General features: G+C 67.8%; 5 protein-coding genes across 15 annotated transcripts in view; 4 read left to right on the top strand and 1 right to left on the bottom strand.

Moving 5' to 3' along the window:
* ARHGAP39 (Rho GTPase activating protein 39) overlaps nucleotides 1-8,137 on the top strand; it is a 90,292-nt gene extending 82,155 nt beyond the window's left edge. For 2 of the 5 annotated variants that reach the window (XM_077847731.1, XM_077847734.1), the window contains 6 exons: nucleotides 1,615-1,707; nucleotides 4,216-4,289; nucleotides 5,092-5,291; nucleotides 5,969-6,060; nucleotides 6,270-6,439; nucleotides 6,719-8,137. In XM_077847731.1, the coding sequence (XP_077703857.1) occupies nucleotides 1,615-1,707; nucleotides 4,216-4,289; nucleotides 5,092-5,291; nucleotides 5,969-6,060; nucleotides 6,270-6,439; nucleotides 6,719-6,913 (824 nt within the window). In that variant the 3' untranslated portion in view covers nucleotides 6,914-8,137. Of the gene's footprint in view, nucleotides 1-1,614; nucleotides 1,708-4,215; nucleotides 4,290-4,806; nucleotides 4,958-5,091; nucleotides 5,292-5,968; nucleotides 6,061-6,269; nucleotides 6,440-6,718 lie in introns of those variants that run through there. The other 3 variants (XM_077847732.1, XR_013352086.1, XR_013352087.1) reach the window with 3 other exon arrangements.
* Nucleotides 8,138-8,207: 70 nt separating this feature from the next.
* C14H8orf82 (chromosome 14 C8orf82 homolog) lies at nucleotides 8,208-10,229 on the top strand. Its single transcript, XM_077847744.1, has 3 exons — nucleotides 8,208-8,424; nucleotides 8,530-8,578; nucleotides 8,701-10,229. Exons 1-3 carry the CDS (start codon nucleotides 8,281-8,283, stop codon nucleotides 9,141-9,143), a joined length of 636 nt encoding a protein of 211 aa, XP_077703870.1. The 5' UTR covers nucleotides 8,208-8,280; the 3' UTR covers nucleotides 9,144-10,229.
* On the top strand, nucleotides 9,423-13,833 carry LRRC24 (leucine rich repeat containing 24). Of its 3 annotated transcripts, XM_077847737.1 has the most exons (5): nucleotides 9,423-9,557; nucleotides 11,292-11,624; nucleotides 11,736-12,014; nucleotides 12,113-12,281; nucleotides 12,815-13,833. In XM_077847737.1, the coding sequence occupies exons 2-5, from the start codon at nucleotides 11,457-11,459 to the stop codon at nucleotides 13,720-13,722; spliced, it is 1,524 nt and encodes a 507-aa protein (XP_077703863.1). In that variant the 5' UTR covers nucleotides 9,423-9,557; nucleotides 11,292-11,456; the 3' UTR covers nucleotides 13,723-13,833. The 3 variants fall into 3 exon arrangements, with proteins under 3 accessions (XP_077703863.1, XP_077703862.1, XP_077703861.1); XM_077847736.1 differs by lacking the exon at nucleotides 9,423-9,557 and having other exon boundaries at nucleotides 10,370-11,624; nucleotides 12,122-12,281; XM_077847735.1 differs by lacking the exon at nucleotides 9,423-9,557 and having other exon boundaries at nucleotides 10,370-11,624.
* Nucleotides 13,834-14,113: 280 nt separating this feature from the next.
* On the bottom strand, nucleotides 14,114-17,901 carry LRRC14 (leucine rich repeat containing 14). 5 transcript variants are annotated; one of them, XM_077847739.1, is made up of 5 exons: nucleotides 17,831-17,901; nucleotides 17,338-17,559; nucleotides 16,026-16,379; nucleotides 15,270-15,854; nucleotides 14,114-15,180 (listed from the first exon to the last, which is right to left on the bottom strand). In XM_077847739.1, exons 3-5 carry the CDS (start codon nucleotides 16,352-16,354, stop codon nucleotides 14,613-14,615), a joined length of 1,482 nt encoding a protein of 493 aa, XP_077703865.1. In that variant the 5' UTR covers nucleotides 16,355-16,379; nucleotides 17,338-17,559; nucleotides 17,831-17,901; the 3' UTR covers nucleotides 14,114-14,612. The 5 variants fall into 5 exon arrangements, with proteins under 5 accessions (XP_077703865.1, XP_077703867.1, XP_077703866.1 ...); XM_077847741.1 differs by having other exon boundaries at nucleotides 15,270-15,871; nucleotides 16,026-16,246; XM_077847740.1 differs by having other exon boundaries at nucleotides 16,026-16,246.
* A 141-nt stretch (nucleotides 17,902-18,042) lies between these two features.
* Nucleotides 18,043-24,184, top strand: RECQL4 (RecQ like helicase 4). Its single transcript, XM_077847745.1, has 23 exons — nucleotides 18,043-18,152; nucleotides 18,225-18,258; nucleotides 18,334-18,431; nucleotides 18,525-18,668; nucleotides 18,879-19,456; nucleotides 19,545-19,644; nucleotides 19,717-19,861; nucleotides 19,960-20,070; nucleotides 20,159-20,290; nucleotides 20,375-20,467; nucleotides 20,548-20,684; nucleotides 21,033-21,116; nucleotides 21,192-21,371; nucleotides 21,446-21,625; nucleotides 21,699-21,840; nucleotides 21,923-22,182; nucleotides 22,275-22,551; nucleotides 22,638-22,767; nucleotides 22,849-23,018; nucleotides 23,111-23,291; nucleotides 23,360-23,516; nucleotides 23,634-23,742; nucleotides 23,848-24,184. Exons 1-23 carry the CDS (start codon nucleotides 18,069-18,071, stop codon nucleotides 23,970-23,972), a joined length of 3,651 nt encoding a protein of 1,216 aa, XP_077703871.1. The 5' UTR covers nucleotides 18,043-18,068; the 3' UTR covers nucleotides 23,973-24,184.
* The last annotated feature ends 14 nt before the right edge of the window (nucleotides 24,185-24,198 follow it).

Raw genomic sequence — 24,198 nt, 5'->3', positions numbered from 1 at the left:
CTCAGCAGGTGGAACAGGTGACCCTTGACCTTGGGGTTGTGAGTCTGAGCCCTACATTGGCTGTAGAGATTAGTTTGAAATAAAATCTTAAAAAAATATATATCCACAATAGCATTTAAAAATAAGATACTAAAAAAAAAATAAAATAAAAATAAAAATAAGATACTTAGGGATAAGTCTGACAAAAGATGTCTGAGAGTTCTATGCTGAAAACTCCCAAATGTTACTGCAAGTCAGGAAGGCCTGAGGTGGAGAGAAATACCATATTCATGAATCAGAAGACTCACTTGTATCAAGATTTTACTTCCACCTAAATAGATGCAGATTCAACCCTAACCAAAATCTTAATAGTTTTTCTTTTTAATTTAGAAATCAATAGGCTGATTCTAAAATCCATAGAAAATGCAAAGGACCTAGAATGGCCACAATAACCTTTGAAAAAGAAGAGGGAGGTTGGTGGACTGACCATATCCTGCTTCAAGCCTTGTCATGACGCTCCAGGAGCCAGGAGAATAAGCTGTTGATGTAAAGGTAGATCCGTGGGGCAGAACAGAGTCCAAAACTCAACCGAGACTTACGTGGTGCACTATTTTGCACAGAGATGCAGAGGCACCTCCGTGAAGAAAGGGCATTGCCTCCTGCCTCTGGTGCCGGGACAGCTGGTGGCCAAACGCAAAAAGAGATGAACTTCAAGGATGAGCCTCCTACTCTGTGCTGTCTGCAAAAACTAGCTCAAAATATCACAAACCAAAACATAAACCCTAGAAACTGTAAAGCTAGAACGAAACATAGACGCTTCTTCTCGAGCTGGGCCGGGGTTTCTAGGTGTGATGCCAGAAGCAGTCTGTGCAAGAGGAAACCCTCGATGCCCTGGAGCTCCTGCTCTTCGGGAGATGCTCACCAGAGACAGGCGGTCCCAGCCCGCGGGGGGCCTGGAGGGAGGTGTATATGGGCGGAGCCGTGCCTCTGTGGGTGCCCCAAGGGCGGGGAGCGCCGCACCTCCAGGCCTGGCTCCTGCACTGTTCTCCGTCCAAGGCACCGGCCGCGGAGAAGCCGCGGGGTCGCCGGAGTCACGGCTCCCTCCGCCGGCCACAGGCTCCCTGCGGCCCGAGCGAGCAGAACCTGAAGACGCTGCTTCCTAAGCCATGGGTGCGGTGGCCCGTCCACAGGGGCATGCTGCTGGCGGGAGTGCCTCGATGGGCGGGCCGCGCGCCCTGGGGGGCGACTAGGTGGCAGGCTGCCTTCGCAGTCGGAGAAGAGCCTCCGGGGGCAGGCGTGGAGGGCCGCCCTGCTGGGGTGCTGTGTGCGGAGTGCTGGCAGCGCAGGTCAGGCCCAGAGGCTGCTGGGGGGCTCCGCACCCTGCCCCCGGCCCGGCCAGGAGCCTGAGACCCCCGAGGGCAGACAGCTGGGAGGCGCCCCCCTGGCCCTCCCCCGCCCGCCTGCGCGCGAGGAGCAGCCCCGCCAGCCCAGGACCCCGCCAGCCCGGGACCCCACCGGGCCGTGTCCCTGTGAGGAGTCCTGAGGGGCCCCCCCGGCTGCGGCTGCGGCGGGCGGCGTGGGCTGACGCGCCCGACTTTGTGTTCTGTGGTCCTCACGGCTCTGTTTGCTCCCCAGTGACGCAGCATATGAGAGCGCTCCTGGAAAGGAACAGTAAGAAGAAGCCCAAGTTGAGAAAGAAACCCAAGCCTTATGTTGAGGAGCCGGATGGTAGGGCCTCTCCCGCAGCCTGGGTGCAGTCTGCGCAGCTCTGCTCTCCGGCCTGGGCCGCCTGGCCCCTTTCTCTAACCGCTTCTGGGCTGGAAGGGGTGTCAGTGGGGTGGCACTAACCATCGGGCCTGGGGCCTTCCGGGCCGGCCGAGGCCCCGGTCGCGGAAGATGTGTCTGGGGGAGGCCACACCCGCCCTGTGCCTCTCTCCCTGGTGCTCAGAACAATTTCCAACTTGCACGCTGGGCGCTTGGTGGGGAAGGGCGAGGACAGACTGGGCAAGGCCGGCCGGAAGCACCCCTAGGTGAGTGCTGAGGAGGGGCTTCCTTGGAGGGAGCCCAAGAACTTCCCACCGTCCCACCAGCCTCTCCCTTCTCCCCGGGCCCTGGCTCGGGACCACAGCCCCATCCCACCACTGTCCAGGCTGCAGGGAGGCCCTGTCCACCCAGGACTGAGCTGTCCCCGGGGGGGGGGTCTCACTGCTGTCCTGGCACTGGGGCTCTGGGACCGGCCGCTGCCCCACCTCGGGCACTCCCCCCCCACCCCTGGAACACACACGTCCTCCTCCAGACGAGCCCCACTTCTTGTGCCAAGCCCCACTTCTTGTGCCAGTACCACCCAACCTCGACCCCCCTCCCCTGGGAAGCTGGTGGCTACGCGCTGCGCTTGGTGGAGGGGGTCGCTGCCCTCTGGCCCCAGGCATCGGAGCCAAGTGGGGGGGCCCTGAGCTCCCGCCAGTCCGGGTGTGGGGTTGCCGCAGGGACAGGGCTCAGCCTGGCCCCACGAGATCCTCTTGTGTAGCGAGGGTGGAGCCGAGGCCCAGGACCCGCAGTGCAGGCGCCAAGGGGTGGCCGGGGTGGCCTCTGGTCCCACCGCACAACTTATAGGCCCAGGGGCGGGGGCGGGGCGGGGCAGACTGTGGGAGAGCCGCCCGACTGTCCCTCTGCAGCCGGGCCCCTGGAAGGCATGTCCTGGGGGGCCCGAGGCGGAGCACCCACGCCATCGTGAGATCTCCCGAGCTGGCCGTGGGCGCTGCACAGCTCGGTCCTCGGGAGACCCCCCCCTCCCCCTGGTCGTGGCCCGGGAAGCGACGCCCGCCACGCGGTGCAGGGTACGGGGGCTGCCGGGACCCCCCCCCCCTCCCGTCCTAGAGGGGAGGACGCTGAGGCCCAAGAAGGCCGCCTCGGGACCAGGACCACCCCTGGAGAGGCAGCCCCGTGGGCGAGGCCCTGAGACAGGGGTTGGGGTGTTTGTGTCGCCGGGGCGCCCCCCCCCCCCCGTAGCCGCCCCCCTGCCGTGAGGCGTCCGAAGGCCCAGTTGGCTCTGGGCGCAGTGTCCTGAGCTGGCCTGGGGGGCTGCATCCCAGGGACCCGAAACGGATTCCCAGGGACAGTGAGAACGGTTGCTGCTTACGGTGACGACACGGTCCTATGACCACTCAGACGAAGATTTTCGTGGGCTAAGACCCAGGTCCGAGGACCCCCTTGTGCTTCCTGCACAAGAACCTGCTTCCTTTAAGAGAAGACTGGGTTATTTGGATCTGAGGCTGGGGTCGGCAGGCCGGGGCCTCCGCGGCCCCCTCCCAGCCTCCCTCCCAGCCTCCCCTTGACTGGTCCACGGCCCCGGGGCGGGTGCTCCCAGGCGAGGTCTCGCTTTGGGTTCCTTGCAGCTTCTCTTGCGCCTGCCTTCCTGGGCCAGGAAAGATGCCACCCGGGGCACACCCGCCCTGCGCGGGCTCCTCCTCCCTGCCCTTCATCCCTCTATCTGGACACTTCCTAGCCAAGGTCCCTGAGGCCCCTGCTCTCCAAACGCTCCCCCCCCCCCCCCCCCCCCCCCCCCCCCCGGCCGCCATCCCGTGACTGCCAGCCACAACTGCTGCCGGGCAGAGCTAGCCCCCGCCCGGAGAAAGGAAACGGGCCTCCCTCCCGCCTTCGGCCCCTGGGCAGAACCCAAAGGTGTCTGTGTGCTGGCCCTGCAGGGACACCCGGGCTCAGGACACGGGGCGTCCCCTCCATGCTCCTCCTCCCCATTGCACTCCCACCATCCTGTCGGCCTCCCTTTCCGGGACTCTGGCCCAGGCAGCCCGCGGCCACGCAGCATCCCTGGCTGGAGGCAGGGCTACCGGGGAGTTGGGCCTGATGACCAGCTACCCCAAAGCCCCCTCCCCAGGACTGGCCCCAGGCAGTGGGCACAGAGCACCCCTAGCCCTGTTTCCTGTCAAACGGCCCTTCTTAGGGACTCCCCAGGGCTGGGGCCCGTGTCCTGCCTTTCCTGGTAAAGGTGGGAGGGGCGGGGGGGCTAGCAGAGGGGTCCCTTCCCCAGCGAGGCTCCTTGAGGTGCGGGAAGGGTCCCTTGCCTCTCTGTGCGGGTTTCTGCTCTAAAGGACTCAGCCCAGGAGAGGGGGGACCCCAGGGCTCTTGCGGGAGCGGCCTCTCACCCCTCCCACTCTGGCCTCTCAGCCCCTGCGCCCCACATCCACAGCATGCTGACCGGTGCCCGTTCTTTTCCAGGGGTGGCGATAAGCACGTATGCCAAGTACTGTTACCACAAGCTGCAGAAGGCGGCCCTCACCGGAGCCAAGAAGGTATGAGCATCCTCCCGGCTGGGCGGTCAGGGGGACTGGTCCAGGGGACGCGTCAGGGATTGGCCTGCTCTCCTAGAGCCCACCAAGGCAGGCAGGCAGCCAGGGAAGGCCGTGGGCACAGGCGGGCAGGGCCAAGTGACGGTGAGGTGCCCTGTGGCCACGGCACCAGCTGCCCCAGGCTCACCCGTGAGCAGGCAAGAGACCACCCCTCTAGAGGGGACCCTCACACCCTGGCCGACTGCCTCTGGGCCCCGGGGAGGCCTGGCCTGGGACTGCAGGGCAGGCTCAGAACACCACCATGGGCCCCTTCACTCACGCTGGGCCACTCACCTGGCCATCTTCCCCTTCCGTACCCCCGCCCCTACTTCCACCCAGGCAGCCCCTCAGGCCCTCTGGAGGCTGACCCTTCCTGCCAGGTCTCGGAGCCTGGCCGTCCCTCCCCTCTTCTCCCCCCACCTCCGCCCCAGGTGGTGTCACCTGGTCCACTTCAGCCAGCCTGGCCCCTCTGTGGCCCCAGGCAGCTCTCATTCCAGGAACCACTCCCACCTTCCTCCCGTGTGACCAGTGGGGCCACCTGAAGATTTAGGGTGTTGTAGCTGGCCCAGCAGGATGCCTCTTCCCCAGTGACTTGGGGACCAAGGAGTTGGGGTGCCCTCAGCTCTGTGCAGGTGCCTGGAGTTACCAGGGAGAGAGGGGAGGGTGGCCAAGCCAGGGGCAGCCCTGGGAGGGATACAGGGGGAGGGAAGGCTGGGAGCAGCGCCGCGGGGCCACACCAGGTCAGAGCGCTGGGCTGTCTTTGCAGGGGCTGAAGAAGCCCAATGTGGAGGAGATCCGGCACGCCAAGAATGCTGTGTTCAGCCCGTCCATGTTTGGCAGTGCCCTGCAGGAGGTCATGAGCATGCAGAAGGAGCGATACCCTGATCGGCAGCTGCCCTGGGTACAAACACGTCTGTCTGAGGAGGTGCTAGCGCTCAACGGCGACCAGACGGAAGGCATCTTCAGGTGCCCTGCTACCTGGGGCCTGGGTGTGAGGCCTCGGGTGTGTCTGCTGTCTCAGGCAGGCACCAGGACCACCGGGCCTCCTTCCCTGCCCCAGCCCTGGGTTTTGGGGCCAGGAGACTCATGCCCCTGTCTGGGGATAGCCAGAGGGGACCCCACAAGAGGCTGTCCTGTGGGTGGGAGGAACACCCTGGAGCTCACAGGCCATTGTGCAGCCTGGAAAGGCAGGGCAGGTCCCCATCCCCAGGGGGCAAGTCAAGGAACCCCCACCCCGGGTGTCAGCATGCCTGAACTTAGGAGGGTCAACCGGGGATGATGCCTCTGTAAAGATGGCCAGTGGGGTCCCAGAGGGCACTTGAATGGCAGGGACCCTAGGCAGGGCCTGCAACAGGAGTCTGGGCAGCAGCCAGCAGGTGGTGCTCACCTATGAATAGGGATGACAGTCCCTGCCCCATGGGGAATAGCACAGGGCCTGCTACCTGCTGTCAGGACTCACTCCCCGAGAGGAGAGCTGGGAAGTGAGGCTTGTGGGTTTGAGCCTCAGTGGCCCCACTGATGAAGGCATCGGGGGGCCGGCGGCTGTCTCTCTCCCCGATGGAAGAGAGGCCGGCCGCATGGGGAGGAGCCTGACCCAGGGCAAGGCAGAGTCCTCCTCGGTGAGACCCACCCTTGCTCCACAGAGTGCCCGGGGACATTGATGAGGTGAACGCCCTGAAGCTGCAGGTGGACCAGTGGAAGGTGCCCACAGGCCTGGAGGATCCCCACGTCCCTGGTGAGCCCCCATTCGGCTAGGACGCACGGCCCCCCGGGGGCCTCCCTCGGGCCTTGCCTGCACCTGCCCTCACCCCTGCACGATCCACCAGGGCCTGGGTCTGTGCAGCCTACCTAGGCCCGGCGACCCTTTCCGGTCCGCACCGCCCCCTGTGGGAGGGTGCCCGCCCTGCAGGCCGCGCTGAGCGGCACCCCGCACTGTGTCCACAGCTTCGCTACTGAAGCTGTGGTACCGGGAGTTGGAGGAGCCCCTGATCCCGCACGAGTTCTACGAGCAGTGCATCGCGCACTACGAGAGCCCCGAGGCCGCCGTGGCTGTGGTGCACGCGCTGCCCCGCATCAACCGCCTGGTGCTGTGCTACCTCATCCGCTTCCTTCAGGTACGCGCGGGGCGCGCCCGGCCCCGCCCCCCCCCCCCACGGCCACCTGTCCCGCCCCCTGCGCCTCGGTCCTGCCCACCCACCCCACAACCCGCTCCCGGCCACGCCCCCGCCCTGACTCCCGCCTCCGCCCCTCTAGCCGGGGCCCCGCCCCCCAACTCCTGGCCACGCCCCCACCCCGCTGCCGGTCCACCCACCTGCGCCTCGGCCCCGCCCACACCCAGCTCCCGGCCCCGCCCCTCTATCCGGCACCGCCCACTCGCCCGTGCGCCCTCGCAGGTGTTCGTGCAGCCCGCCAACGTGGCCATCACCAAGATGGACGTCAGCAACCTGGCCATGGTGATGGCGCCCAACTGCCTGCGCTGCCGGTCGGACGACCCGCGCGTCATCTTCGAGAACACTCGCAAGGAGATGTCGTTCCTGCGCGTGCTCATCCAGCACCTGGACACCAGCTTCATGGAGGGCGTGCTATAGCACGGGGGCCCTAGGACCGCGGGGGGGAGCGCAGGGGAGCACGCGGGGAGGGGGGAGGGAACGCCCCGGCCGCGGAGGCAGCATGCCAGGCCCCCGCCGTGCCCGCCCCACCCTGCAGGCCCCCCCACGCCGCCCCCCGCCCAGTGGCCAGTCCCGTGGGCCCCGCCCCGCCCCCCGCCGGCCGGTCAGCCCCGAGAAAGTGCCTTCTGTTTCCTGGAGCCAAGTGACACTGCCCCTCCCGGCCGGCCTGAGAGCACACGCCGCCCGGCCCCGGGGCCAGCGCCTCGCCGGGTCTCCATCCCGGTCCGGCCTGCAGCCACCGCCACCTTCGTCCTCCTCCTCCCTCCTCCTCCTCCTCCCTCCTCCTCGCCCCTCCCCCCGCCCCTCCCCCTCGCCCCTCCCCCCGCCCCTCCCCTCTTCCTCCGTCCCCCCTTCCCCTCTCCCTCCGTCCCCCCTTCCCCCCTCCCCCCTCTCCGCCACTACCTGAGTGTGGCCGCCTGCGCGGAGGCTGCGCGGGGGGGGGGGGGTTGGGGGGGGAGCGCAGGGCACTGGACTGTCCGTCACCAGAGCAGGGCCCGGCGGGCTTTCTGGGGGGGGGGGCCCAAACCAAAGTCCTCTGGGGTGGGGGCAGGGTTGGGCAGGCATTCTTGGGGCAGGGTGGGGGAGGGGCAAGAGTATTTTTCTTCGTGTAACTATAAATTCAGATTCTATCCAGCACACCAACCCGCCTGTGTATAAAGATATAGAGGGAAAGATATAAGAACTAAATTTGCTAATGACCTAGTTTTAACCCAAATGCTATTTATCTCTGAGCCGTCCTAGCCTGTCCTCCGTGCGGAGCAAGTTGACATCACTCCTTCGTTTTCTTCGCCACTTTCTTGGCTTCTGACCAAAAACCAAGCCGTGTCCACCCGCGTCTGGGACCCGCGGGAGGAGGGACGGGCCGGCGGGGCGGGGGCACCTCGACTCTCAGTTTGTACATTTTCCATTTTGGAATTTTGAGTTCCGATTGTAAAACTTAATTTCTCCCCAGTTTATATATATATATATATATATATATTTTTTAGAGTTGAGTTTTTATTTATTATTAAAAAAAAAAGCCCCGCCGTTGCCGGGTGTCCCCTGCGGCGCCCCGAGCCGCGGGGTCTCCGGGCCAGACTCGCCCTGACGCATGGACCCCAGAGGTGGCAACACTTTGTGTGAATAAAGTACTATGGACACGTGGAGGCTGCGTGTGCTGTTGTGCGGACCCCAGCGGCGCGCGGGCTTCCGGGGGGCGGGGCGTGACCCCGAGCCCGGCCGCCGGGGGGCGTGGCCACGCAGCGCCCGCCCCGCGTCCCGGGCCGCCGCTTCCGGCGCGGGAGGAGATGTGGCGGGCGTGCGGGGCGCTCCGGACGCGACCCCCGGGGGCCCGGGCCTGCGGCGGGGGCGGGGACGTGCTGTACGCGCAGGGCCAGGCCCCGGAGTCCCGGACGCGGGAGTACTTCTACTACGTGGACCACCAGGGCCAGGTGGGCGTGCGGCGGGGCCGCTTGGGCGGGCGGGGGCGGGCCGGGGCTCCGCGGGGGGAGGCCATCCCCCGGCCTGGGCGCACTCACGGCCGTCCCCGTCCGCAGCTTTTCCTGGACGACTCCAAAATGAAGAACTTCACCACCTGCTTCAAAGGTACGGCTGCAGCCGCCCCGCCCCGCCCGCGCCCCTGCGGCAGCGCCCGGGGCCGCGCAGGGCGAGCCGGGCAGGGGAGGGGCCCCGCGGCCGCGCGCAGCAACCGCGTCCTTTCCCTCCAGACCCACAGTTCCTGGTCACCTTCTTCTCCCGCCTGAGACCCAACCGCAGCGGCCGCTACGAGGCCTCCTTCCCCTTCCTCTCGCCCTGCGGCCGGGAGCGCAACTTCCTGCGCTGCGAGGACCGGCCGGTGGTCTTCACGCACCTGCTGGCCTCGGGCCCCGGGCCCCCGCGGCTGTCCTACTGCGGCGGCGGGGACGCCCTGGCCGTGCCCTTCGAGCCCGCGCGCCTGCTGCCCCTGGCCGCCAACGGCCGCCTCTACCACCCGGCGCCCGAGCGTGCGGGCGGCGTGGGCCTGGTGCGCTCCGCCCTGGCCTTCGAGCTGAGCACCTGTTTCGAGTACCCGCCCGGCGCGGCCGCGATGCCCTCGCACGTGCGCTGGCAGGGCCGCCGCCTCGCCCTCACCATGGACCTGGCCCCGCTGCTGCCCGCCGCGCCGCCCTGAGCCGCCCCCACCCCCCCACTCCCCCACTCCCCCCACCCTCCGGCCCGGCCGCGCTCCGCTGCGCACGCGCACCCGGAGAGCGCGCCGGCCGAATGCGCGTGCGCGGCAGAGGTGCACCGCGGCACCTGTCCGCCTGGCGCTGTCCGAGGTGCTGCCGCGTCCGGGGCCGCGACCGCGAGGAGGGGCGGAGTCGCGGCCCCTTCCGCTCCCTCCGCTCGCCTTGGGCCTCGGGCGGCCACCGGTTCAGGCCTCGCTCGCCGGCGACGCCGCGGACGCCGGGCCGGAGGAGCGCGGGGGGGGGGGGGGGCTCCAGTGCGCGTGCGCGAGCGGCGCCCGCCCCTCCCCCGCCCGGCGCTGCTAGTGGGGCCGGAGCGCCGTGGGCTCGGCGGGGGAGCCGCGCCGCGGGAGCGTCAGGTGAGCGGGCGCCCGATCCCAGGTCAGCGGGCGTGGGGGCGGGATCGCGGCCGGGCCGGCCCTGCCCCGCGCGCACCGAGAGGGGGAGGCGAACTGGCAGGGGCTACGCCCTGCCCTGCCCTGGGACAGACCCGCGCTGGAGGGGGAGCAGGTGACACCGCGAGGAAATCGAGGCCCGCGGCTCGGGCTCCGCCCCAGGGGGTCGCGGGGCTTCCTCGGCCCTCTGGTCTCCGCACAGATGGCGCGCTGGAGTCGGTGACAGCTGTCGCTGAATCCAGTGCGTGACGCCCCGCCCCCTGCCCAGCCGATTATAGGGCCGCCCGCCGGGTAAAAGGATTTCGGGGCTGGCCTGCCCACCCCTTCCCGCCCCGGACCCGGTCCCGGCCCTCTCCCTGCTCGGGCCCCTGTGTCCCAGTCAGCGCGCAGGGCCGTCCCTGGGAGCAGCAGTTGCCCGGAATCCTAAGGAGGAAGCCGCGAAGCTCCTCTGCTTGAGGGCTTGCTGCCGGAGGCAGAGGGGGCAAGGCCCCGGCAAGCCTTTGGCTCAGGGGAGCGGGTCCCAGGAGCCCGAGGATGCCTTCCCGTCCTTGGGGTCCACACACACCCTCAGACACCCGGGAACTGCCCTGCTTGAGCCAAAGCTATTGCATTAAAACTTTTGCTGTGCGCACTTCATTTCTAGTGACTTTAAATAATTACGTGAGTTACAATTTAGAGCGCGATTTGAACAGACACCAAGGCCACCTGGTGCCTTTCCACAGGACTCACTCCTGCCGGCAGGGTCAATGGGCAGGTTTTGAGCGGGGACCATTTGAGGGCGGGCTGCAGGCAGGACAACAGCACACCCCGGTTTGCTGCCCCTGCTCCAGACTAGCTGGCTTCTCAGCCCGGGCCCCACCTTTAGCACTGGACTTCCTGCGCCTGGACCTAGACCCGGGCCTTCCGCTCGCCAGGACCACAGGCGTGTGAGCATAAGCCCCCGACACTAGGCGTCCCTTCACAATTCAGCTCGCTGCTCCCAGAGCCGCGTGGGAAATGGCCCTACAAAACCGGTTGGTGGCCCAAGGCCCATCCTCACAACCCAGCTGTTCCACGGCCCAAAAAAGAGAAGCACCTTCCCGGGAGCCAGCAGGGAGGAGGACATGGCTCCTCAACAGAGGGTCTTGTCGTGTGCCACGTGCCCCCACTCTAGCAAGCTCCGAGACCCACCCTCAGCCGCCGGGGGCAGGGGCTGCACAAAACTGTGCTCGCATTTTACTGTGGTGGTTGGCTCCCGGGATGGGGACCACAGAATGGGTTCCAGGGACAGGACTGGACTTCATGAGGGGTCACACAAGGACACTGGGCCTTGTCTTGAGGGCACAAGCCTCATGCTCTGGACTCGGCTTTTGGAAGTTCCAGAGGAGAGCCCGCCTGGACAAGGGAAATCGCCTTCCCAGAGCCTGTCCCCCTTCCAGCCTGGGCTTGGCTACCTGGGCCCGGGGCCTCCCACCATCATGTCCCCAAGCCCACACCCCAGGCAAGCAGCGGCTAGAGCGCAGGGAAGCCTGAGCCCGGTACTGCTGGGCAGGAAGCCCCTTAGGAGGAGAGCTGGGAGAGGGGGCTCAGGCAGGGCGGGGCCTACCACTGGGAACAGCGGGAACTGCCGTGGAAGCCGATGCCCCAGATGTCAGGGCTGTTCTGGTAAAGTTTTTTGTTTTTTTAATCAGTTGCTTGAACTGACTTATGACCTTTCAGATATTGCACCCGGGGTGCGGGCCTCCATCCACGTTCTCTGGTTCTCAAGTGTCAGGGGCCGGCACACCGACCTGTGTTTCAGGAGGCACATCCCATCCGGGCTGGACTATTCGGAGGCCCCGCTGGAGGCCTCAGCTTCGCGGTCGGCCGCCGGTCCCGTGGGAGATGGCCCCGGGGGCGCCCACGCTGCTGCTGCTGTGGCTGCTGTGGCTCCCCGGCTGCCCGCCCCGCGCTGCCGGCTGCCCGGCCGCCTGCCGCTGCTACAGCGCCACGGTGGAGTGCGGCGCCCTGCGGCTGCGCGGCGTCCCGCCCGGAATCCCACCCGGGACGCAGGTGGGCACCGCGTGGGGCCCGCGGCCCGGAGGGAGGGGCGTGTGGGCGCCCGGTCGAGGAGGGAGCCGCCTCCGCGGCGTGAACAGTCCCCGACCTCCCTCCGGCCCGCAGACGCTGTTCCTGCAGGACAACAGCATCGCGCGCCTGGACCCAGGCATCCTGGCGCCTCTCGCCGCCCTGCGCCGCCTCTACCTACACAACAACAGCCTGCGCGCCCTGGAGCCTGGCGCCTTCCGCGCGCAGTCATGCCTGCTGGAACTGGCGCTCACCGGGAACCGGCTGCGCGGCCTGCGAGTCGGCGCCTTCGCAGGCCTGGCTCAGCTGCGCGCGCTCTACCTGGCGGGTAACCAGCTGGGGCAGCTGCTGGACTTCACCTTCCTGCACCTGCCGGTGAGGGGCGCGGGCGGGACGGCGGGCGCCGGAGGGGCCTGCCCGGGCCTGCGCCTGTCCCCTGGGGCCCCTTCCCTGATGCCCCGCTGTCCCTTCAGCGACTGCAGGAGCTGCACCTGCAGGACAACAGCATTGAGCTGCTGGAGGACCAGGCACTGGCGGGGCTCTCCTCACTGGCGCTGCTGGACCTCAGCAGAAACCACCTGGGCACCCTCAGCCGCGAGGCCCTCCGGCCCCTGGCCAGCCTGCAGGTCCTGCGCCTCACAGGTACCCCCGGGGGTCTCGTGCGGGGCATATTCTGGGCGTAGGCAGGTCAGTAGCAACAGGCCCGGGGGCAGCCGGGGCGGGCCGCAGGGCTCCCAACTGCAGACCGTCCGACCCTCCTGGGGCCTGGGCCCCGCCCGCAGCCGCCACGAAGGCTGACGGGAGCGCGGCGCTGGGGCAGGCGCGGCTCGGGGAGCTTGCGCACGGCGGTCGGAGAGGCTCGGAGTCCCGGGCAGAGGCGAGGGCTGGCCGGCCTTGGGGCCACCAGCGCAGGCAGGCAGGCAGCACCTGCATGGACGGCCCGGGCCGGCGTTTCCAGGACTTAGCGCCTGAGGATGCGGCTGACGGACCGCGGGGTTTAGTGCTGCGGCCCGTGCGTGCGGGCGCCGACGCTTCCGCCCCGATGATGGGATTGGTTCCAGGCAGAGACTTCAGAGCAGCAGAGGCTGAGAGATGAGCGGGCGGGGCGGGGCCGCGCAGCCACAGGGGAGGGGAGAGCCTGCTCCCAGGAGCCAGCGCCCCTGCTCTGCCCGCAGAGAACCCTTGGCGCTGCGACTGCGCCCTGCACTGGCTGGGAGCCTGGATTAAGGAGGGCGGCCAGCGGCTGCTCAGCTCCAGGGACAAGAAGATCGTGTGCGCCGAGCCCCCACGCCTGGCGCTGCAGAGCCTCCTGGACGTTTCCGGCAGCAGCCTCATTTGCATCCCGCCCTCAGTGCACGTGGAGCCGCTCGAGGTGACGGCCAACCTGGGCGAGGACCTGCGGGTGGCCTGCCAGGCTTCGGGCTACCCGCAGCCCCTGGTCACCTGGAGAAAGGTGGCGCAGCCGCGCGACGGGCAGCCGCGGGCGCAGGCGCAGGCGGAGGGCGGGGCGCCGCGCCCCGGCGGCCCCGACACGGGCAGCGGCATGCTGTTCCTTAGCAACATCACTCTGGCCCATGCCGGCAAGTACGAGTGCGAGGCCTCCAACGCCGGCGGCGCCGCCCGCGTGCCCTTCCAGCTCCTGGTCAACCTGTCCCGGCCGCAGCCGCCGCAGCCCGCGCCGCCGCCTCCCCCGCCCGCCGGGCCCGTCAGCCACGAGCCGCTGCAGGAGGCGGGCAGCATGGCCTTCCGCGCCCTGGGCCTGGCCACGCAGACGGCCGTGGCGGCCGCCATCGCGCTGCTGGCGCTCACGGCGCTGCTGCTGGCCGCCATGATCTGCCGCCGGCGCCGCAAGCGGAAAAAGGCGCCGGGGCCGCCGGGCGAGGGCGCGCTCTTCGTCAACGACTACTCGGACGGGCCGTGCACCTTCGCGCAGCTCGAGGAGCTCCGCGACGAGCGAGGCCACGAGATGTTCGTCATCGACCGCTCCAAGCCGCTCTTCGCTGACGTCCCGACGGAGGCGGCCGACGGTGCGGGGCCCGGGCTCCCGCTGCAGCCGCCCGCAGCCTACGAGATCCACTGCTGAGCGGCCGGGCCGAGGGGCGGGCGCGGGCTGATGACGTGGGCCGCGCGGATTGGCCGGCCGGCGGGCTCGGCCTGCGCATGCTCCGGCGCGCTCAGTAAAGGGTCGAAGCTGCGCAGTGTGCGGCGAGCCTGTGTGGGGTTTGGGGCCCCGAGGGCGCGGCGCGGGCACCTGCGGACCCCAGCTCTGCGGGGCCGAGGCGGCTCCCTGCACCCCTGCTGGAGGCCGCCCTCTCCTCCGGGCCGCCAGCCCGACGGGGCATCCCCAGGGTGGGCGGTGCAGGCGCCCGGACGGGCTGTGGGGCCGGTGGGAAGCCGGGGGAAGGGGGCCAGGGACAGCAGAGATAGTGACCAGTCATTCTAACCGGTGAGGACATAAAAAGCCACCACAAATGTAAGTTCCAAACACACTGCACGTTTCTACCTTAACGACCCCTTCTGGCTCCAAAGCCCACAGGTGGCCTGGGTGCTGGGGCAGGCAGGACCATGAAAAGCCCCAGTGCATGGAGACCCAGTTCTCCTTGAAGCAGGTTCCTGTTCCAACCTTAAACCCGGAGCACGCAGCTCTCCTGGGACGGGCCTAGAGAACACTCTCTCTCGGCTGGCTTGCAGTTGGGACCCTACAAACATTCCAGAAGGATCAGAACCCCAGAGGGCAGCCAAGTGCACCATGATCAAACCTGGCCCACAGGCCTGGAATCCAGCCCTGAAGCCCACAGTCAGTCAGGGGAATGGGTACAGCGGTGCAGGAAGCTTAGGAAGGCTCAAAGTGCCCAGGAGCAAGGAAACCCGAGCCCAGCGCCTCTGGGTCAGGCCAGGATCCCAGTGAAGGCTCTGTCTGCCTAAGGCAGGGAAGGATCTCCAGTAGCCCTGAACACCGGGACAGCCTGGAGATCATAGGCTGAAATAGTCTGCAGCCAGGCGCCCATAAATGTCTGTGGTCCAGAGCACATGAGCACGACCTGAGGCTAGTAGCAGCTGGTGCAACTCGGCCTCCACACGAGCAAACTTCTCCTCATTGATGGAAGCCTCCAGCAGAACAGAAGCAGGCGGTGGCCAGGGCAGGCCCTCATAACAGTCCACGGGGAAGGGGTGCACCACCGTGCGTAGCTCAGCCTGCACCACTGAATCTCGTAGGAGCTCCTTGAGGCCCGCCATGGACAGCGGGTTGCCATAGAGGCCGAGGTAGCGGAGGCTGGTGCAGCGCGTCAGCACAGGGAGTGTGGCCAGCAGCTGGGTATCCGCGAGCTGGCACTCAGTTAGCTCGAGGTGCAACAGTGTGGCTGCTGCCGCCTGCAGTAGAACCTGGAAGGGCTCTAGTTGGCTGCCAGACAGGTCATTGCCACTGAGGTCCAACTTCTTGAGACGGACAGCGTGGGGGCTCTGGGCCAGAAAGCGCAGATCCTCAGGCAGCAGGGCACAGAAGGCCAGCTCCAGGCTCTCCAGGGGGCTCTGCAGGGTACTACAGGGGACATGTGCGGTCACAAACAGGCAGGGCCAGGGGAGGATCTCAGGGAGAGGAGGAGCAGGGTAGCAGTGGGGCTTGCTCACCTGAGCAGCTGGTCCAACCGACCCGAGAGGAGAGAGGAGCCCATGCTGAGCTCCCGCAGACAAGTGAAGCGGCCCATCTGGGCCAGGAAGTAACGGAAGTTGTCCTCACCATCCACAGAAGGCTGCCTGGAGTCCCCGTGCACATAGTGCAGCCGCAGGCTGGCCAGGTGCTGGAAGCGGGCCACATGTGGGATGATAACAGACAGGCCACGTAGACCCAAGTTGTTAAAGCGCAGGTCCACGCGGCGCAAGCAGCCCGCATCCAGCAGCTGCAGCAAAGCCACAGTGTTGCGCATGGGCAAGTCCTCGGCCCGCAGATCCCGGCAGCAGAGCCGCAGGGGACTGCCTACGCTGCTGCGGAGTGCCTCCCGCAAGAACGCGTAAGAGGCCCGGTTCACCCGCAGGTCCACACGAACCTCCACAGGAACAGGGGCCAGCCCAGGCTCCGCAGTCCCGCCTTGCTGCTGTGCTATACAGGTGCGGGCCACTGCCGCTGTGCAGTCCCACATGCTCATGGTGCCGGGGTCCTGCTCCACGCCGTCATCCAGAAGGCCTGTCATGTCCAGCACTCGCAGGGCATGCTTCCTGGGAGCACGAGTAGGCTGAAGCAGGAGACAAGAGCCCACACCCACTCCCAGCCACCCTGAGACAGAAACAACAGGCCTGTTTCCGCCCTGAGCTCTTGCACTGGCCTGGAACCTCATGGGGGACCCTCTCCACCCCCCAGGCCTGAGGGCCCCCCAGATGAACCCATACCTGCAGAGAGGCTGTGTGCCAGCCTCGGTCTCCGGGGTGTGGAGCCGGGCTGTCAGCCCCAGGATTACAGCCTGCATGCTCTCTGTGCTGGGGCGCTCCTGCAGCAAGGCCCGACTGCAGTGGGCACATTCCTGCAACAGCTGCTGGAAGCTGAGCAGCGGGAAAGGCCATGTGTGCACCAGCTCGCGAAGCACAACAGTCTTCTTGTCCATGAAGGCCACCTTGAACAGCAGGGGGAAGAGCTCTCGAGGCAGCAGGGGCAGGGCCTGGCAGGCCGCTGGCTGGCACTGGAGCACCTGCCGCGTGCTCAGGAACACAAGCGTGTGCATGGCGCTGGGCCAGGCAGGAAGCCACCTGCAGGGAAGGGCCCTTCAGCAGGGAGGACAGACCCCAGGCCACCACCGGGCCACAGCCTTCTCCATCACTGGTGGTGAGAAAGCCCAGCATGGGACCGGGCACGGAGCTGGCACTCAGTGAAGGACTGTGGCACCGAAGAGCAAGCGTTAATTGCCTAGCAACGGTCTCAGTGGAAACAGGAAGGAGGCCACCCCCCAGTTCCCTCCCTCCAGCCACACGGGGCCTCCTCAGGGAAACAGAGCCCTCAAACAGCCCAGCATCACATACGACCAGCTTGCCTGGATGTGCTTTTGATGGCTATTGCTCTGCGGGGCCTCCCTGTGCACAGCCTGTACGTGAGGCCTCCCAAATCACAAAGCTGCTTATCAGAGACCGTCTCTTCCTCAAAGGTAGAATAGAGCTCGGGCCTTCCCACACCCCCAAGCGCTGGAGGAGGTAGGACACTCCTAAGGGGCTGGAAACTGCATCACTAGTTGTGTACCGCCCCTGCCCCCCTCCCCCAGCTCCCGCAGGTGGTCCTCAAGAACCCAGGCAACCACTGCACCAGAGATACCAGCAGAGACAGAGAGGCCCGAGGGCGGGAACACGGGGTCCACACAGGCCTGATCCTCCGGCCCTACCTGCGGCCGGCAGTACTGCCAGGCACGGGGATCCCCGCAGATTCACAGGAAGCAAACCCCAGCCACCAAAGTCCTGGCCACCTGTCTGAACACCCCCTTTCCCCTCGACGACCACGTGATTCAGGAGGCCCCAGGCAGGGAAAGGCTCAGAGGAGGGGAGGCAGCGCAGAGCTGGGGCCCCGGGAAGCGCCCGCGGTGACGGGCACTTGGCCATCAGCTGCGCTCCTGACTCCAGCGGACTTACTGTGGGCCAAACACCGCATCCTCCTCATCCTCAAACTGCTTCCCAGCCACACCCCTGCAAGCACGTCAGAGCACTAAGACCTAAGCCTTACCACGCCAAGGTCACGGCCCCCGCGATGCGCTCGGGGCAGGGGAGCTCCGGCCGCACAGGCCCCGCCGCACAGGCCCCGCTCCCCGGCCTACGGCACGATGGAGGTCCTCCGGGCCCGGGGTCCGGAGAAGCCCCGGCCGCCGCCCCGGCCCTGCTCGGCCTGCAGGCAAATCTCGCGAGGACGACTCATACCTCGCCGCGACAGGACAGCCCCACCGAGCACCTGTCACGAGAGGAAGCGAGAGCAGCCAGTGTGGTCGCCGTGGGAGGAGCCCCCGCGGGGCCGCCCCCGCCCCGCTCCCCGCGGCCTCCGCCCCGAGCCGCGGGGGACCCTCCACGCGACGCCCTCCGCCTCCCGGACGTGCCGCGACCCCGCGGAGCCGGAGCGCCACCCCCGCGGCTGCAGGCCCTCCCTACGCCGGCTCCCGCCCCCGCCTCCCGGGCGGCGCCGCCCCCAGCGCCCGCGCCGTCCCCGGCCCGCGGCCCGCGCTCACCGGCTCCGCCACTGCCGCCACCGCCGCGGGCCCCGCCTCGCCGTCCGCCGCGCCCCGCCACCGCCTCCGCGCGCCGCGATGACGTGGCCGTCCCCCATTGGCCGCGCCCCCGGGCGCCGCGGATTGGCTGTCCCGCCGCCGCGGCCGAGCCGCCCCGCCTCCCGCCCTGCCCGGCGCCCCCATTGGCCGGCGGCCGCGGCGGCGGGAGGTTCGCGGGACCCGGCCGGCGTGCGGCGCCATGGAGCGGTTGCGGGACGTGCGCGGGCGGCTGCAGGCCTGGGAGCGCGCGTTCCGGCGGCAGCGCGGGCGGCGGCCGGGCCAGGTGCGGGCGGGCCAGGGGCGGGCGGGCCGGGCCAGGGGCGGGCGGCTGCGAGCTGACGGGCTCCCTCCGCAGGAGGACGTGCTGGCGGCGCCGGAGGAGACCCGCGGTGAGCGCGCGGGGCGGGGGGGGGGGGGTGGCGGCGGAGCCCGGCGGCCCCGCTGACTCCTGGCCGCACCCGCAGCGCTCTACCGGGAGTACCGCGCGCTGAGGAGGGCCCTGGGCCGGACCGGCGGCGCGGGACCCCGCAGCCCCAAGCAGCCGCGGCCGACGGCGGAGGAGGTACCGAGGCCTGGGGTCGCCGGCCCGCCAGCCTCTCCGGGGCACGACCTGGGGCCGGGGGGGGGCTCGGACGCCCGCCGTGTCTCCCCGCAGATGCAGGAGCCCAGCTGCTGGGGGCCGCACCTGAGTCGGGCAGCGACGCGGAGGCCTCACGCCGCCGGCTCTGCGCCAGGCTCTGCGGGGGCCGCGGCCGACTACGGGGCGAGGCTTAAGGCCAACCTGAGAGCCACGCGCCAGGTGAGGGTCCAGGGCGGCCACCCCGCAGCCTTTCTCCCCAACCTGCCCGCACACGTGCCCTTCCAGCGGGGAGCGGGGCGACCCGAGACCCTCGAAGCCGACCTCGGGCTCCTCCCCCGCCCCTGTCCCAGGGCGGCCGCTCCAGCGGGTTTCGGAGGCTGCAGCAGCCCGCACCCGAGCCTCCTTCCTGGTCTGTGCTTCCCCCCTCAGGCCGGGCCAGCCCTGGGCGGTATACCCCGGCCTCCACGGAGACTCTCGTCCGAGATGCCCTTCCCGGGACCACCAGATGCAGGGGCTGCCCCCGTCTCTGCAGAAGTCAGCGAGGAGCTGCTCCAGCTTCCTGTGCCCCAGCCGAGACCAGGCCGCCTTCAGCAGCTGCAGGCATCCCTGAGCCTACGGCTGAACTCCCTAGACCCAGGCTGGCTAGACCGCTGTCACAGTGCAGCTTCAGATTGCTTGCGGGCTTCCGCGGCCTGCCAGCCCAGCCTGGGTGTAGAGGAGTCACAGCCTCTGACTTCGGGGGTCCCGTCGGTCCTTGGAGCCAGCCCTGGCCCCGAGGGTCGAGCCCTGCAGAGAGCTGCAGTTGGTGCAGGGAGCCCCGAAGCTGGCAACAGTCAAGGCAAGAAGCGAAGACGGACTAAGGAAACAGGAGGGGGTCCTGCGCAGGCACAGCAGGATAGCGGCCAAGCGGGACCCCCGCCTGAGGAAGCCGGGGCTGTGGGACCTCCAGAAGACTGTCAGGGAGAACCCCTGAGGGTACAGCCCGCCAGTGGTCCCACAGCCACAAGGTACCACAGCTTCAGCCTCCCAGTGGGGTCACCGTGAACCGAGGTAGGGGCAGGCTTTGGGTACGACCCGCTCGTACATCCTTTCTAGCTCAGCTGTGCGGGACCAAGGTAATTACGTTCGGCTCAACCTGAAGCAGAAACGCTACGTGCGAGGCCCAGCACAACGCGGCAGGCTCCTCCGCAAGCAGGTGAGGTAGTGGCGGGCGCTCCCTTCATTCCCTGTCGCCTTTCGCCTTGTGACATTCCTTTGTGGTCCTCAGATGTGGAAGCAAAAGTGGCGGAAGAAGGGGGAGCATTTTGGAGGCAGCCAAGCCCGAGCCACAGCCGACGATTCTTGCTTCCGATGTGGGCAGCTCGGCCACTGGTCATCCCAGTGCCCCCAGCCAAGTGAAGTCTCCATTCCAGGTGAGAAGTCACGCTAACCTTGTTTAGAGAAGAGTTGTACTCCGGTGGGGGGAGGGGGGCAATTGTAGCTCAAGTTAAGCTCCTTGTATCTGACACAGAGCCTACCTGGGGCCCCCAGACGAGCAGCGAGAAGGAAGAGGAGGTGCAGCCCCAGCTCACCCCAGAGGAGGGCCCCCGGAGGACGGGCACCACCAGCTGCCGGCTCCCTGGTGAATGAGGGGGCGGAGGGCAGGCTGCGGCCCACCCGGCTCATCTGAGCCTGGAGCTCCCACACCACCTTCCCCTGTCTGTTCCCAGTGAGTGAGGAAGACACGGAGCCCGCTGGGCCTGAGCGGTTGGTGACCACGGAGCGGCCGGTGCTGCAGGCCCCCTGCCCACCCCCCACTGTGCCACCACTCTACCCACCAGGGCCCTCGGGGCAGGTGGCAGGTGAGCAGGAGCCTGGCTGCCCAGAGCCTTCGCTGGGGGGTGGGGACCACTTGGAGCCGTGCTGGCCAACACCTGTGTCCACAGAGACCCCAGCTGAGGTGTTCCAGGCCCTAGAGCAGCTGGGGCACCGGGCCTTCCGCCCCAGGCAGGAACAGGTGGTCATGCGCGTCCTCTCTGGTGAGCTCGGCTGCCCCGGGGGACAAGGCGAGGTCAGGGCCTGGCCACAGAGCAGCAGTACTGACCCCTGGTCCCTCCAGGCATGTCCACGCTGTTGGTGCTGCCCACTGGTGCTGGCAAGTCTCTGTGCTACCAGCTTCCCGCGCTGCTCTACGCCCGGCGGAGCCCTTGCCTCACGCTGGTCATCTCTCCCCTCCTGTCGCTCATGGACGACCAGGTGCACAGACCTTGCCCGTGGGTCCTCTGATCCTTTGGGGCTGCTGCTTGTTGCCCGACCGGAGCTACGCAGAGCTGCGTCAAGGCCTGGCAGTGGCCCGAGGGCAGCTGGGACACGGCTGCTCAGGCGGGATTCCCCCAGGGAGAACGACCCTGGGGAGGGGGCAGCCCGTCTGCTCCCGGGGCTCCTGAACTAAGGCTCCCCGATGGCCCTGAGTCTGTAGTCATGGGGTCCGTGACCTGAGCTTTTTGTTCCTGGGGCACCCAAGGCCGAGGGCAGCAGCTGTCAGGCTGAGCAGATGAGGGGCCTGTGAGGAAGGGCCATCCGGTTGTCACCCTGTACCCACAGGTGTCCAGCCTACCCCCGTGCCTGAAGGGGGTCTGCATCCACTCGGGCATGAGCCAGAAGCAGCGCGAATCGGCCCTGCAGAAGGTGAGGAGCCTCACGTGGCAGGACAGGCAGGGGGGCAGCCGGCCCTCGGTGACACGCCTGACCTTGCGTCTTCAGGTTCACGCGGCCCAGGTGCAGCTGCTGGTGCTGTCACCCGAGACGCTGGTGGGGGCTGGGGCGGGGATGCCTGGCCACCTCCCTCAGCTGCCTCCGGTCGCCTTCGCCTGCATCGATGAGGCCCATTGCATTTCCCAGTGGTCCCACAACTTCCGGCCCTGCTACCTGCGTGTCTGCAAGGTGAGCCTCAGAGGTGCGCACGGGCAGGCCAGGGAGGGGGGTTGGGTCCCTTCACAGGCACTGCTCCCACACAGGTGCTGCGGGAACACATGGGCGTGCGCTGCTTCCTGGGTCTCACAGCCACGGCCACACGCAGCACCGCGAGAGATGTGGCCCGGCATCTAGGTGTGGCCGAGGAGCTGGTCCTCAGGGGGCCAGCCACCGTCCCCAGCAACCTGCACCTCTCTGTGTCCAGGGACAGGGACCCAGACCAGGTAGATGAGCACCCTGGGCCAGGTAGGGGCACTGCCTTGTGATGACCCCTTCCTGAGCACTGTCCCCCACTAGGCTTTGGTGACGCTGCTGCAGAGTGATCGCTTTCGTGCTCTGAGCTCAGTCATCGTCTACTGCCACAGACGCGGGGACACAGAGCGAGTTGCTGCGCTGCTCCGCACCTGCCTGCGTGAGGCCTGGGACCTCAGGCCTGGAGGTGAGGTCAGCAGGACTGTGCCCTGCACCCGCCCGCCCCCCCCCCCCACATCCTAGCCAACCACCTGTGTCTTCCCCCGTAGGCCAGTCCGAGGCTGTCGCCGAGGCCTACCACGCCGGCATGTGTCCGCGGGAGCGGCAGCGCGTGCAACAGGCCTTCATGGAGGGCCGGCTGCGGGTGGTGGTGGCCACGGTGGCTTTCGGGATGGGGCTGGACCGGCCAGACGTGCGGGCTGTGTTGCACCTGGGGCTGCCTGCCAGCTTCGAGAGCTACGTGCAGGCTGTGGGCCGGGCCGGACGTGACGGCCAGCCTGCACACTGCCACCTCTTCCTGCAGCCCCAGGTTCTCACCTGCCCCACTCAAGCTCCACCCAGCCCAGCCCACCCCACTCCGCCCCACCCCATAGCCACGTGTCCACGGCCGTTCTCTTGCAGAGCCAGGACCTGCAGGAGTTGCGCAGACACGTGCACGCTGATGCCACGGACTTTCTCACTATGAAGAAGCTGGTCCAGCGCGCATTCCCGCCCTGCACCTGCACCCATGCCCCACGGCCTTCGGAGCAGGAGGGAGCCAGGAGTCAAGAGCAGCCTGTGGCCCCATCCCCGACGGAGGCCGAGCAACCCAACAGCAAAGGCACAGCCCGGTGCCCAGGCCACACGCGGGCACTGCCCATGCAGGCACTGGTGGAAGCCCTGGACATGCCTGAGGAGGGTGAGGACCTGGGGGCAGGGGTGGGCACCCCCCTCATGCCCATGTCCCCACGGCCCCACGGCCCCTGAGCCCTGCTCTGCCTGCAGCCATCGAGACCCTGCTGTGCTACCTGGAGCTACACCCGCAGCGCTGGCTGCAGCTGCTGCCACCCACCTATGCCCAGTGCCGCCTGCACTGCCCTGGGGGCCCCACCCAGCTCCAGGCCCTGGCCCGCAGGTGAGCACGTGTCCCACCCCCGGCTGGGGCCCGGGACACAGGACTGGAACTGCTAATCATATGTCCCTCCCCCTGGCCCAGGTGCCCCCTGCTGGCTGTGTGTCTGGCGCAGCAGCCAGCGGATACCACAGATGGGGGAAGCTCTTCTGTAGAGTTTGACATCTTTAACCTGGCTGACTCGCTGGGCTGGAAGCTGGGCCGCGTGCGGCAGGCTCTCCGTCAGCTGCAGTGGGACCCGAAGCCCAGGACAGGTGCGCCCTGCCCCCAGCCCAGCCCACAGCCCTGCCCAGCCCCCGGGCCTGCGTGCCACCTGCTTGCCCGTGTCTAATGAGCTCTCTGGCAGGTGCACATGGGGGCACGGGGGTGCAGGTGGAGTTCGGGGAGCTCGCCTTCTGTGTGCACAGTCCTGGGGACCTGACTGCCCATGAGAGGGACCAGATCTGTGACTTCCTGTATGGACACATACAGGCCCGAGAGCAGGAGGCCCTGGCCCGCCTGCGCCGCACCTTCCAGGCCTTTCTCAGGTAGGGGAGGGGTGGGCGGGGGCTGGGGCAGGCGTAGTGAGCCGCTCTAACGGAACCCTGCTCCACAGCGTGGCCTTCCCCAGCTGCGGGCCCTGCTTGGAGCAGCCTGATGAGGAACGCAGCACCAGGCTCAAGGCTTTACTCAGCGGCTACTTCGAGGAGGAGGAGGAGGAGGGTCCAGGGGGCTCGGAAGATGAGCTGGGCCTGGAGCCCGGACAGGAGAAGGTGGGTGCTAGTCCCTCTTGGGATTGTGGAGAGAATACAAGCCCGCAGCAGGGTTGGGAGGCCACGGGCACGCATGGGTGCGCACACATTCACACGCTCCACTGCCACCACCCACAGATCCAGGACTGGGAGGACCAGGTTCGCCAGGACGTCCACCGCCTGCTGTCCTCATGGCCAGACCAGCAGTTCTCAGGCAGGGCCGTGGCCCGTATCTTCCACGGCATCGGTGAGGGCCCGGGAGGCTGGGCTCGGACCGGGCAGGGGCTAGGTGTGGGGCTAGGAGCCAGGCCTGGCCCAGAGTCCTCAGGGCCGCGACCCCTTCCCACCACAGGAAGCCCACGCTACCCGGCACAGGTGTACGGGCGGGACCGGCGCTTCTGGAGGAGATTCCTGCACCTCAGCTTCCACGCCCTGATGCGCATAGCCACAGAGGAGATCCTGCGGTGCGGCCCCTGACCACCCTGCTGGGGCGGGCCCTGCTCCCTTGTGTCACGACAGGCACGCGCTGGGGGCTGCGTGGCCAGTGTGCAGGGAGCCCGGTGTGGACTTTGTCAGGGGAAAAGGGCACAGATGTCCACGACAGTGACTGATGACCCTGGGCAAGGCCCACCACCAGAAGTGTGGGAGCAAGGATGCCCCAAAATGCAGAATAAAAAATGCTCAAGCCACTCTCAGGAGCCCT

This window comes from Canis aureus, chromosome 14 (genome assembly GCF_053574225.1).
Source record: "Canis aureus isolate CA01 chromosome 14, VMU_Caureus_v.1.0, whole genome shotgun sequence".
NCBI classification, from domain to species: Eukaryota; Metazoa; Chordata; class Mammalia; order Carnivora; family Canidae; genus Canis; species Canis aureus.
Note: the sequence above shows the minus strand (reverse complement) of the source record. Positions and strands in the feature narration are given on the sequence as shown.

Coding starts and splice junctions, on each gene's coding strand:
- RECQL4 (XM_077847745.1), top strand. CDS start 18,069: ATGGAGCGGTTGCGGGACGTGCGCGGGCGGCTGCAGGCCTGGGAGCGC. Junction 20,291..20,374: donor GCCCTCGGGGCAGGTGGCAG/GTGAGCAGGAGC, acceptor CTGTGTCCACAG/AGACCCCAGCTGAGGTGTTC. Junction 21,841..21,922: donor CTGGGACCTCAGGCCTGGAG/GTGAGGTCAGCA, acceptor CTTCCCCCGTAG/GCCAGTCCGAGGCTGTCGCC.
- C14H8orf82 (XM_077847744.1), top strand. CDS start 8,281: ATGTGGCGGGCGTGCGGGGCGCTCCGGACGCGACCCCCGGGGGCCCGG. Junction 8,425..8,529: donor ACGTGGACCACCAGGGCCAG/GTGGGCGTGCGG, acceptor CCCCGTCCGCAG/CTTTTCCTGGACGACTCCAA. Junction 8,579..8,700: donor CTTCACCACCTGCTTCAAAG/GTACGGCTGCAG, acceptor CTTTCCCTCCAG/ACCCACAGTTCCTGGTCACC.
- LRRC24 (XM_077847735.1), top strand. CDS start 11,280: ATGACCTTTCAGATATTGCACCCGGGGTGCGGGCCTCCATCCACGTTC. Junction 11,625..11,735: donor GAATCCCACCCGGGACGCAG/GTGGGCACCGCG, acceptor TCCGGCCCGCAG/ACGCTGTTCCTGCAGGACAA. Junction 12,015..12,112: donor TCACCTTCCTGCACCTGCCG/GTGAGGGGCGCG, acceptor CTGTCCCTTCAG/CGACTGCAGGAGCTGCACCT.
- LRRC14 (XM_077847742.1), bottom strand. CDS start 16,472: ATGCTGGGCTTTCTCACCACCAGTGATGGAGAAGGCTGTGGCCCGGTG. Junction 15,872..16,025: donor GGCACACAGCCTCTCTGCAG/GTATGGGTTCAT, acceptor CTCCTGCTTCAG/CCTACTCGTGCTCCCAGGAA. Junction 15,181..15,269: donor CGGTTGGACCAGCTGCTCAG/GTGAGCAAGCCC, acceptor TGTCCCCTGTAG/TACCCTGCAGAGCCCCCTGG.